The 12841-nt window shown below is 42.2% G+C and overlaps 3 protein-coding genes across 3 annotated transcripts in view; all 3 read left to right on the plus strand.

Annotated features, from left to right (window-relative positions):
- The first annotated feature begins 286 nt into the window (after positions 1–286).
- Positions 287–2358, plus strand: LOC133968334 (small integral membrane protein 44-like). Its single transcript, XM_062404319.1, has 2 exons — positions 287–1416; positions 1950–2358. The coding sequence occupies exons 1-2, from the start codon at positions 1146–1148 to the stop codon at positions 2246–2248; spliced, it is 570 nt and encodes a 189-aa protein (XP_062260303.1). The 5' UTR covers positions 287–1145; the 3' UTR covers positions 2249–2358.
- A 731-nt stretch (positions 2359–3089) lies between these two features.
- LOC133968359 (uncharacterized) lies at positions 3090–3890 on the plus strand. Its single transcript, XM_062404356.1, has 3 exons — positions 3090–3230; positions 3313–3536; positions 3655–3890. Exons 1-3 carry the CDS (start codon positions 3175–3177, stop codon positions 3888–3890), a joined length of 516 nt encoding a protein of 171 aa, XP_062260340.1. The 5' UTR covers positions 3090–3174.
- A 2761-nt stretch (positions 3891–6651) lies between these two features.
- Positions 6652–12841, plus strand: part of LOC133968330 (myomegalin-like) — a 43000-nt gene continuing 36810 nt past the window's right edge. The window contains exons 1-4 of the mRNA XM_062404315.1: positions 6652–6832; positions 8322–8368; positions 8473–8540; positions 12297–12407. Of these exons, the coding sequence (XP_062260299.1) occupies positions 6783–6832; positions 8322–8368; positions 8473–8540; positions 12297–12407 (276 nt within the window). The 5' untranslated portion in view covers positions 6652–6782. The remainder of the gene's footprint in view (positions 6833–8321; positions 8369–8472; positions 8541–12296; positions 12408–12841) is intronic.

Here is a 12841-nt window from a genome sequence, read left to right on the forward strand (position 1 = left end):
TGAAAGAGACCACCCGCTTCGGTAAGCCTTTTGTTTTGCATGACCTTAACCTTGTGCCATGTGTTTATCTCCAGAGCCGCCTGCTTACAACATCTGCTAATTTGGACATCCTGTCTATCCACAAGTCAACAGAAAAAAAAGCTGAGGAGCCGTTTCGAGTCTTGATCACAAGGTAAGGACTTGACTTTGTGTTCTCAAACATCACCATCATCTCTTCCCTTCCATAACATTTGATCAACTTTCATATTTGAAAAGCAGTTGACAGTCTTCCATAAGTTATATTAGATGATGTATAGTTTCCGAACCCTGGGAATATTTACTGGCCACAAAGTTCATATTGCAGTTTTGCCATGAAACTGCAATATGAATTGTGTCATATTAGTGAAATTATGTGACAGGATATTTATAGATAACCTTCTGCTTAAGATGAATTAATGCTTGATATATATTTATCCACTGAGTGATGCCGGTTTAAACCCTGGAGAAACTGGGTTTACTGTAATATATGTATCATATATATGTATATGCAATGTGGTCATGGAGGACCATAAGCCTCTTTGGCATATTACCGTCCACCTCTCGTCGCTCATATCTCTAATCCCTGCAGATGGAAAGCTGATATTGCTCTGTGACAGACTCAATCCTATTAACTGTGTCTGTCCTATATTCACCTCTCCTCCGTCTCACATACCTTGCTCCGCTGGAAATTTGACAGAGGACCCCCTCTCTGAAAAACCTAGAAAGAGGAGTGCTGGGATTTAGGTCTAGACAAGAGATTAGGAGAAGTGGCACACTTATGATATGAGATTTTTTTTCCTTGTCTGGTGAACTACATTTTTGCATTATTCCGTTGCAGCTCAGAGACCATGTTCTCATTTTTCAAAACCATCTTGACGTTTCCATCTGTCCGTCACTCCTTCCACCCATCCAAGCTTTAGAGAACATTATAAATCTTCTAACGCTCAGTTCCTCTCCCTCCTCCTCTCTGATGATACCCGTTTTCCCAATGAAGGAGCCGGATCTTCACCAAGACAATGAATCCGTCACCAGCCAGAGAAGCAACCACCAAGTTTCACCCCCTTCTCTGAACAGGTTCTCCTTAAAAGAGGGTGTCTATCTGTCAAAATATACGAACCACCAAAACCATGAACCAATCACCATTCGTGTCCCTGAACGCCTCGGGAGGAGCTCTGCTGTTGAACCTCTCACACGTGGCGTTGGAGCACCGACAGCTCCTGCAGCTGTCCGGGAGGGACGAGGACGAGGCCTATTTTGTGGACTACATCCCCCCAGCTAGAGACGCCATAACTCTGCCGCGCAATGTGGTCTACGTCCTAATTGGGGTGGTGTTGGTTGTAGTGGCCACTTACGCCATAGTGGGACACCTGATCAAAGATCTGATGCATGACCTGGCAGGTACATGTAAACCCCAGGCTGGTGTCCTCTCCTTCCCCACTCTGGTGTTCATGTGTGTGGTATCACTGAGCCCTTTTCTTACCCAACACTCCGAGGTCGAGGCGGTAGAAACATTTCATCTTTCCCTCCATTTTCCTTTTGGGTGAACGTGTTGCTCGAGGACCCTCCTTCACATTGATCCTGAGATTTGTGTGCCGTGTTTGTTATAATGCTAACAAACATATAAACAAAAACAGAAAAAGACATAACCCCCTAGCGACGGTAAGTTGATGTCGGGTAGATGTCTCCATCTTTTATATTCCATAACCCTGTGTCTAGCAGCCTTGCTATTCCAAAATTAAATAACATCATTGTTATTTTTACAAATTTGGAAAGACTTCCAGAGCCATAGCAGAAATTGCATATAATATATTGAGAATAAAAAGGATGTATTATAGATACCTTTTCCAAGGCTAATCGCTCCCCATGATGAGTAAAGTGAGAACCATGTCTTTCATTTCATTCTTTGACTCTCACTCTTCTCCTGATCACAGACTGGATGTTTGGGCCCAAACCGGTGGAGGATGATTCAGAGGAAGGCATGGCGGAGCTAAAAGACGAGCCGCGCCTGAGTGTTGCCAGTAAACTAATGGAGAGAGACATGCTGAGGATGGAGATGGAGAAGGACGGGCTTCTGCCTGGTTTCCACCGGGGAGAAGGGGACCACCGCCGCCCATCCACCCCTCATCTGCTGAGGAGCTCCATCCCCTCGTCGTACCCTGGAGAAAAAAGGATATCTACTCATAGCGTGACCTTCGCCTGCCCCCTGACCCCTTATGTCACTTCCCTCTGAGTTCAAATTAAAGTCATATCTCATATGTTAGTGCGGTGATCAGTGTTGTGACTTAGTTGTAGTGATGCTAAAGTATTTCATTTAATTATTAAAAGTTAATGTGAACACAGTCCAAATTGTCATTCATTTAATTATATTGCATTATGTTGCTGTTCAACGTCCAAATTGTCATGCATCAAGGGTATCTTATTTCGAAACATATAGAAATGAGAATTTCAATGCTTCCATCACATATCAAAAATGTATTGTTAAATTGCACATGATTGGTCTTTTCTATTCATTTTCCACGACTGTCACACTCCATCATTAGCTCACACATTTCCATGTTCTGGTGTTGGATCAAGCTTCTCTCCAGTAAACAACTGAATAATACACGAGAGCTGTTGTGTCTTGTCTGCTTTCATTAATCCATCTTACCTCACTGTAATACCTGCTGTGTCAGGGGCTGTGACCTTATTTACAAATTCCAAGGATTAGCCGACATCAGCCATATGAGATACTGGCCAGTAGTGATGGACGAGACAAGGATGGCTTGATAGATAGGAAGATAGATAGTTGGATAGATAGATAGATAGATAGATATATAAATTGATAGATAGGGATATAGGTAGGTCTGTAGGTCGGTACGTATCCTTCATGCAGCAGTTGAATACCTTCCTTCATCTGGAAGCTGTCCTCGGTTCCTCTAAGCTTGACGACCTCAAGCCTCTGCAGCTAATCTAGTTTCCAAATGCGAAGCTCAACGAGCGAAGGGATGGGGGGGGGACGACCTGAACATATATCATCACAGTGAGAGACAAAGACGTGCACGTTCAGTGTAGTGTTTAGCCAGAGGAGTGTAAAGACACCAAATAAACTGAGGGATCCTCAGCTGCTTCTTTCTAGCTTGGCTGTTACAGCAACAAGAATAGAAATTCTATGAATGCATGCTTAAAGTCGGAGAACATGGTATTCCTCCCGATCTGCTTTCATGGATTGACAAGTAAGAGGAAACCTTGTGTGTCTGCTTCTTAACACAGTGATGACACAGAGTCTTTAAGTGGATATCCTCTGGCTGACGGCAGATATCTGAAGACTCTGGCGATGGAAACGCCGACCGAGAGCTCAAACCCTCGCTACACGGAGGAAGATGGGTCCGTGCTCTTCGAGTCTTACATACCTCCGTCTCGGGACGCCATCAACCTGCAACCCTATATCCTTTACCTCATCATGGCCGTCTTCATCTTGTTTTTTGTTCTCTATGCCATCATCGGGCACCTCATCAAAGACCTCATCCATGACTTTGCAGGTTTGAAACTGCAACTCTTTAGAAAACAAGAAAATACAAAAAAGTGCCGCTCTCCACAGTTAGAGCAGCCACTCCATGTGTTTTACCTACACGTCCTCTCTTTGTGTCTGTGTTCCAGATTTGCTTTTTGGGGAGCAGCCTGAAGAAGTGGTGGTGAACTACTGCGAGGCAAAGGATAAGTTCATGATCGACTGGTGCCCGGAAACCACACCTGAGCTGGAGGCGTTGGCTCGGGCAGAGGAGATCAAGTTCATGGACAGGGACTTCAGGAAAGCTCCCGCCATCTGGATCCTCTCCACAGAACCTCTGGGGTCCAAGTCGGGCCCCCGCGTGGTGTTCGGGAACAGAGCTTAGAGAAGTGGAAGAGGAAGGTGAAATCTGATTAGAGACTTGTTGTTGTTGATGCTGACTTCCTTCATCTGGTGTGAATGTATGAACACTCAAGTGACTGAGAAGGTTTCAATGAGTGGCTTTGACATTCTGGTTATTGTGTAAGGTTGAAAATGTGTTCTTGTAGGAATGGTGGGCACTCTTGTCTGTTGGGGCTCAATGCTTCAGTGGTATTAGGAGGACATCCAGTGTCTGTTGAGGGAACTGCAGCCGATTTGCAGCAAAACACATGACTCAAAATGCAAGCATAAAGTCTGAGATGATCAAACATTATAAAATCCTGATTAGTTAATATTTTATGAAAGTATTAATGTTTTTTATGTAGAGATAATATCAGAATATGTATATGTGCAATATGTCTCCACTTTAGAACATTTATGTCTAAATTAATGAAGTCAAGTGTATGAAGATACATCTGCTCAGATTTAGAGCTACACATTGAAATGCTGATTAGCCTAGTTCAATAAAAACAATTGCAGAGTGCTTGTTTTTTAATGTTTTATTTGCATGTCTTTCATATATGTGGAAAATCTCTCTGCTCTTTATGGCAGGCACAGTGCACATATTTGCTGTAATATATATAGGCAGTAGAATGTGAAAACCAGGATTGCTTTCTGAATTTTCTTCTATACGGAAACTGATGGTTACATGGATTAAGGGAATTTGAGAATAACCAATAAAATAAATGTTTAAAATTTAAACCAGATATATGCCACAGAAAAATATGCATATCCTCTTTGATTAAAACCCATAGCTCTTATCCAAGCATCTTGGGATCGTTCTATTGAAAATAGACATTTAATCAGGTTATGTGAATAAATAGACAACCTCAAGCAATTTGGTTTGAAATCATACAGGCTAAATGGTTGATGCCAATATAATGAACACATTTTGATTCAGTTTTTTGTCAGCTTAGCATGCACCTGCTATTGTCTGGGTACATCCAAGTCATGAATGAGAAGACAAAACACTAGGAAAAATTAACGAAATCTAATTTACCCTGATCTTAGTCCGATTAAACATACACTTAAAGATTCACTTCAACCAAATAATAAAAGTAATAGTAAAAAGAAAGATAAACAAAATGACTGACAATTTAACTGCAACCTTGGTCCCAGGAGAGGGCGCTGTGGTAAAACTGGCTTTATATGCCACCTCGGCTGATGCAGTGAAGGAGAGTGATGGACCTTTTGAGGTTTAAATGAATGTGTGGGGGTAATGAGGAACACAGGCATTCAGTTAAAAAACTGTAAGTAGATGTTTTCTGTTTCCACCATTAGTTGCTTTTTAAGAGTTGAGTTGGTGCAGTGACATTTAACAAGATTACCAAAGCTGTGTCCATCCTCACATCATCTGGCTGATTTGCCTCTGAGCACTAAAGCAAACAATGACATAATCTTATTAACTCTGTCCCCCCTAATCCCTTTTCTCTTTGTCTCTCAGAGCAGGACCCCCGAGTTTATGTCACTCTCTTTGGCTGATGGGCTGGATAAAGTCTTCTGCAGCCTGATACACATATCAAGAGTGTGAGTGGGATCTCAGAGAACTTAAATACTTCACTTAGTGGAAGGTGATATTGTGATATAAGGATAATGTGCCTTGTGTGCCTAATGGTAAGTATCAAATAATCACAATCCCCATTTCTAATGAAGTTGTTGACTGTAATTGCAGATCATATCATTTGACAATGGACACTATGGTGTTATGAATAGTCTTCATAGTGCACACATTGTTGGTAAACAGGTGCAACTTAATGGTCGGTTTGTGGTGTATAAAACATGCAGATGTTGGTTTCATATGGCAGGTGGTGATGTGAGTGTAATATACACACAGACTCATAATTTGCAGTTTGATAAAACTGTAGACTAAATAAAAGACTAAAATAAATTGATTAAAAACCGTAAATGATTTAATAGAGCATTTTTATGATCGACTGGGTCTGGAGTGTAAGCTATAGTTTGCTATGAAAACATGGCTGTGGTACTTTCATTATGGAAACAAATCTGATTCCCTCAGTTAAATCAGCGTATTGTACACATTGCAAAATAGTTTTGTCCAAGATTTGTTCGACACAAACACAGCTATCTGGCCCATATACCACATGGAATGATGTTAGCACTCGTTTGTCAGATCTGGACCACAAGTTAGCCGTACTGCATTTTAGCCTAAGATGCCAAATGTGGCCCACATTTGTTTTTGGGATATTTTGGCCAAATTTGCTATTTTGCAAGTTGGCAACTTCAGGCTCACATTCCATTTTGTCCGGGCCACAACAAATCAGAAGTGCTGCATCATTGTCTGAAGTGGACTACGGATTCTATTTGTATTTGAATGAACGTAGACAGACTGCTAGCTTTGAAAGATTATACAGAATCAGAAATAATGGACGTGGAGTACATTGCTGAGTCTTGCGGAATAGATGCTATAGATGCTTTGAAAACGCTGATGTTGTACCTTTGTTATGAAAAAAAATCTGCTACCCTAAGTTAAGTGAGTGGAAGGGCAGACACTTATTCTGGGGGATGTATCGTTCTTGTATTGTTCTGTTGTGGTGGTAGTGATGGTGGTGGTGGGCTAGAGGAACAGCAGGGGCTCTTCTCTGAAGGATGGGGGGGCTGGCGACATCCTACACACACACACACACACACACACACAAACACACACACACTCACCCCTCTCTCTCTCTCTCTCTCTCTCTCTCTCTCACACTCTCCAAACCAAACCTGAGCGGATGTGCGCCGCAGATGTCACGCTCCTCCTGGATGCTTGTATTTACCGCTTAGCGATGACTGGTGCACCGCTGATTTGAAGGAGGCTAACCGGCATGGATGCCCGTTGTCTTCAGGACTAGCCTCCATGGATTGGAGCTCATCATCGCCGGAGCAAACCTGGGGACAGAGTGAGAGGTGAGGCGGCGCAGAGCGCAGCGTGTGCGCGGAGGAATACTGGCGCTCATTGGGCATTATAACGAAACATATGAGCCGAGGTGTAGGGCTAATTAACGCACTGTCTCCTCTCGCAGTGTCGCTGTGTTCTGTTATTAATGTCAGTTCTCTACAGAAAAGCAGATGTACAGCTAATAAAGGCCTTTATTTCTGCACCAGGCTGCATCAACACAGCATCCATCTGCATGATTTATAGATCAGTGCAGGCTATTGAGGCCACTGGCGATTACCTTGTTTGACTTTGACTGTCGTGCTGCACCGGATGTCTGCATCTTTACACCAAATTCCTTCATAATAAGAATTATGAACTGATGAAATGTGTATGAAAAGGAGGGTTTTTCACGAGGCTATTTGTGGCCTACATTGCACTAAAGAACACTGCGGTACAGTAGGAATTATTAAATGTGCATGGGGATGTGCATATGGCCCATGATACACTTATTATAAAAGGCACCTATGTAATAACTAAAAAATTCTTCACATAATCAGGTAAGAATGAGAAATTAAACAAAAGCACCACTTCCAATCATTAAGTATGTTTGGTTAGCCTTTCATCATAAGTCATTGTTCATCCAATAGATACTGTATGCTATGATTTAACAGTCTCCATGCAGTGTAGTGTGCAGGCTAATATGTAGGCTAGGTTATTACATCACTAAATCACACAAGCACATTTACAGTAACATGGCATATCCCACTAAATTTTGCTTATATAGTAGTAAAACATAGATTTGATACCCGGCCCACCACAATGCTGCAGCATGTTCCGGCACCTGGTGCATTTGGAAACCTCTGGCATGCAGCAACTGTCTTTACCATTTGTAACACAGCAGCTGTCAGAGGAATTTCCAATGTGCACGGTTAGGAATGAGGAGGACAGATGCAGCACTGTATAAAAAGACGTATAGCCCAGTCGCGATCGGCCAAACAGTGAGCCTGAGCACATAGTGTTCAATTATAGGTCTGTCTATTTACTTGTTGTCATTTTATTGTGAATGATGTGTTTAAATGCTCTCGAATCAAATTGTTTCCACCAGATTAAGGGATGATGATTCCACTGATAGCTAAATTGTTTGGACAGATAGTGTGGAAGCCTATTGTGAAAGGGCCCAGATGAACTCTGACCCTCAACACCCCCCACCTCGCAAAAACTCCTCCTCTCACCCGCTGGGACTCTTTGATGACCCCCTACTCTCCTACACAGATGCAAATTAAATTACACTATTATTGTAGTCAAAAGATTTTAGGGTCTTTTTCTTTTCTAGAATGGAACTCGGCTTTAAAGATTACAAAAAGGCCGTTATCTTTTTATTCTGCATGATTTTCACACCTCTGTACGAGTTGTAATGGATAAACAACTGAGGAGGTTTTATCACTTTATTTCTATTGTGTTTTTGTGTGTTTGTGTGTGTCAATCATGCTGATGATGCCTTGTTGTGTTTCCCGTCAGTGCTGTGGAGGAGGATACTTCATCCAAGATCCCAGGTCACATGTCAGGTACATAGCTATTCTTTAATAAGAACTACTTCGCCTGTGAGAAATCGTACAAACTACTTAAATGACTTGCTAATTCTTTGATTTCTTGTTTTTCTTCTGTTTAGATTTGTGCAGTGATGACACAGACAGCGCTTTTCCTCTCCAGCTTCACACTCTCAAGCAATTTGAGCAGGTGAGAGCTTGTATTTTCAAATGATTATTGAGCTTAATGTGAGTATCATGTCCTCTGGCATGGTTAATGACACAGTGGTCGAGCCTGATAATATGCTCTACAGTGCCACCTTGTGGATCAATGTCTTACTTCAGGATGTGATTGGCTTTGATGCAGAAGTCTCTCTGTGGGATCAGATCATAAAAATAGCCAGAAATACATAGATAACATTAAGAAAAATCACACGCAGCATATGTCGAAAAGGAGAACACCTACAGCTGAGGATTTGGATGGAAAACACCCAGAATCCTCCTGATGGGTAAAATTTGCCTCCGGCTACAGCATGGCCTACTTAAGGATTTTTCATCAGTCTTTGCTGCACTTTACTGTACATTGTAACAGTTATATTTTATAAAAAAATACTACTACCACAGATTCAACACAAATTGCATTATTGTTGTTGCTGTGAGTCTTGGTAATTATACCTAAAAGATATAGGGTGAGTGGAATAAAAGTTTTGAGTAATAGGCCTAGTGGCAGCATACATGGACATTTTGTAAAACATAGGTTTTTCAATGTGTTCTGGCCTTTTTGCAAAACCCCTTCCAGCATGGTTTAAGGATGGGTGTGTGGACAGGGAAATATGTGCAACATTGTTTTCAAAATCTTAAAAAAATAAAATGCTGAATAGTTTTTTAAACAAAATGTGAATAAGATATAAAGATAATAGGTATGTATATTACATAACCTAAAAACATAGCTTATTATCCTAGATTAATAACAGTTTATCTATTCACCCTGTACTGTGCAGTAACTCCACAGCTTCATACAACCTCTGCCATTCACTTGTAACCTTCTCCCTTGTTTCTTAGAATCCACTGTGTCCATTAGTGGTCTCGTCCCAGTGGACTCAATAGTAATGTCTACCCTCTTTGTGAAATAGCCGTCAGACAAACATGGCTGATAATCTTTTGAAATACCCTGACTGTGTTAAAACAGTGTAACATTGATTCCTCAAGTCAAACACCCTTTTCTTCAATAGCAGGGATTAAAGTTCTCCTTCTATCAGTAGGAATCCAGAGAGGCCCTGTATGAGATCAGTGTATCTGAAGGGATAAAAAGTGAGGGGAGGGGGTGCAGCACTGTGAGTGAACCCTGACGGCTGTTAGAATGTCTATTTAAAAGGTAAACAGACAGGCAATGACCCAACTACACATAGTCCTGTAGTCTGAGGGCATGTAACTACACACAGGGGGAAACGCAGGCCCATTAAAAAGGCACAGCGGTTCCTGCCTGCTCTTAACAACGAGCCCTATACGAGTCATATTGAGTGTAAATGCACTGGTGTAATGGCCGTCGGGAATATTGGGATAAATCCCTGTTGGTCTCTGGTTAGGTGGGCTGGTCCATTAAGTTTTTAACAGGGCCTTTTATTTAAGTTGTGTGTGATGTGCTCTGAGACTGATCTCGCTGGCCAATCACAACCAAGTGAACGTGCATTATTGCTCCAGATTAATGCAAAAGTAATATTCAACAGTATAATCAACATATCACCAACATGAGCAGTTTCTACTCCCGTTATTCATGTCTTTTTATTTTGCTTTAAGCCCTTCAGTACACACCTCAGTGCTCTACTCCAAAAACCTGGAGATGTTTCAGACAAATACCAGATCTGAATAAATCACTTGAACCTCCCCTGGTGCTGCTGAGCCCTGTGGAAACGCAGCGGTATCACTGACTGGTCATGAAAGCTGAAGTTACTTTGTGAACGACAACTCAAAGCTGGAGTTCCTCTCTCGGATGTGTTCCTATTTTACACCTGACATGGACACTACACGCACACACACGTATTTACACACATTCACTATTTCATAAGGTGAAAAGTGACAGTGAGAAGAAGTGGATGTGTGTGTGGATCCGGTTAAATACACACACTAGCATGATGTTATCCCTAATGTTGTGTGGAGACTCCCTTTGGCGCCTTGCCTATTTTTTCCTGTGAATTATTTAGCAACAGGACGTAACCTGACACTTTAATGGGCAATCTCACCGAATGCATCAAGAGCTAATAATGACGTAATCTCATGTATTGGGAACACAGGAACTTTTTTTGTTTGCATTGCACACGAAACCTGATTTTGATTTTAGCAACGGATGTTATGAGATTCAAACAAGACTTGGAGGAGCCTGTCTTCCTTTTGTTTCTTTTTAGCTGTTCACTCATCTCTGAGGAACATGCAGGGATTCTCTGCTAGGTGAGATTCAGGACACCTCACTATTAATAGCACTTTGGCTCAGGGCTCCAGGTCTCCTATTTCATCCAACCTCTTCCAGCTCACCTGTCTATCCCACTCCCCTCAGCCCCTCGGACTTCAGTCATGTCAGGGGAGTTCCTGATTCTTAACTGTCATCGAACATACACATATGGTCAATTCAGGGTGTGACTCGGTTGCCAGATGATATAGAATTATCCTATAATATTATAATGCAAATAAGAAATTTACCCTGTATTTTCTGTGCCTCATGACTTTTTATTTAATTTCAAACAATCTTAGTTTGGCCACGACGATGCACCAGGACACAGGCTGCTATACATGTTATGGCTAACGTGTTAGTAAACTGCCTATATCCACATATGAAAATGTTTACCAGAAAAATAAAAGTTCAATATTTTCACTCTCCACCAACCTCACAGAGGAAGGTTTCTAATTTTCTTCATTCACTTGCCACTGGCTGACACATAATGCACTCATTCATAAACATTCATGTTTTAGCTTTACTACCAAAACGATTAGTTAAAAGTGACAAAAACAGCTCAGCTTGTTGATTGGTGGATTTTTCTGCTGGTTTGTTTTCATTTGACTCGGAGTCTGCATTTTTATCTGTTCAAAAGTGATGTGTTTCCTATATTTAGAGTTTTCTGGAATAAATGGTAAAGTGTATTAGCATCCCCCAGTGAGTTATAACCAAAGACCTGTTGCTCAATGTGCTTAAAAAGCTAAATAAAACCAATATTAGTCAGACTGTTATTTCACAAACGAGGCTGGTGTGGACAGGCTGTTTTCTTAATAGGGGGCGACCTCCAGACTATTACGAATATTGAGAAGGGTTTGAGATTCACCTTCAGCATATACTGTCTGAGAGGAAGCAGATGAAATGAAAAGATCCCAAATAGAATCAGATTTCAGCCCCTCCTCCTGTTCCTCTCAGAAATTCTGCTTTGCAGAGGGGTGAGATTTCCCTTCATATCACAAGTGCCTGTGAGCTCTGAGCCTTTTACCTCCCCTCCTGCTCCCTCCCTGCTCTCTCCTCCCCCCCTTCTCCCCTTCCACCCTTCTCCCTCGGTAGTCTGGGATTCCTGGGATGTCTCCTCCAGTAAAATAAGTTCCCGTCCGGTCCCCTAGTAGACCAGATCACACCATGGAGCTGACATGGCTGCATCTCTGACCGCCCGGGCTGCAGAGCAGCCCTCTGCCCCGAAATCAGCCCATTAGACTGCAGTGTGTGTGTGTGGTTTTGTAGCTGTTATCCCAATGGCCTGTTAGAGGTCGGGATGCTGCTTTGTAAATATTTGCCGTTTTTCACTTACAGCATTATGCTCTGGAGAAGGAGGTAGCATGTCTGACGGTTACCGGACTCTAACGCAAGGACATGCCAGGACAATGGCTGTCCTTTAATATGGACTCTGTATTCCCACACAGTACAGAGGGGTCAAAGACGACCGATCCTTTCTTACCTATAACGGACATGTCTAACGGTTACCGTACTTTGTCGCAGCACCTGAATGACCTGAAGAAGGAGAACTTCAGCCTCAAGCTCCGAATCTACTTCCTGGAGGAGAGGATCCAGCAGAAGTTCGAGGAGAGCAGTGAGGATGTCTACCGCACGGTGAGTAGGACGGCTCTTACTGAGTACGAGGAGATGAATGGGAACCTGTGTGACTGGGGATGAATGTGGCTGGGACCAGTTGTACTTCAGAGAAAAACACAATAATCAGCACCAGTTGATTTCTACTTTGATGATCAGTTTGGAACTAAGCAAATGAAAGAGATGATATTTGTCTTTATCAATTGAGATCATTTTGATCATGGCAGTTGTACAGAGGCACTGATCCACTTCCACTGGTTGTTGATCCAGCTGCTGCGCTGACCTGAGGGATGTGACCTGCCGTGTGTGTTTGACCAAGTGCTTGTTTTTAGTTGTAGCCTCCTTGTGAAGGACTACACATTAACTAGCTGCTTGTTCAGGAGCTCTCAGTCTGTGTGTGCGTGTGTGTGTATTTGTACTTATATTTGTGAGGACCAGAGAACTTACGGAGTGTG

Source organism: Platichthys flesus, chromosome 14 (genome assembly GCF_949316205.1).
Source record: "Platichthys flesus chromosome 14, fPlaFle2.1, whole genome shotgun sequence".
NCBI lineage: Eukaryota > Metazoa > Chordata > Actinopteri > Pleuronectiformes > Pleuronectidae > Platichthys > Platichthys flesus.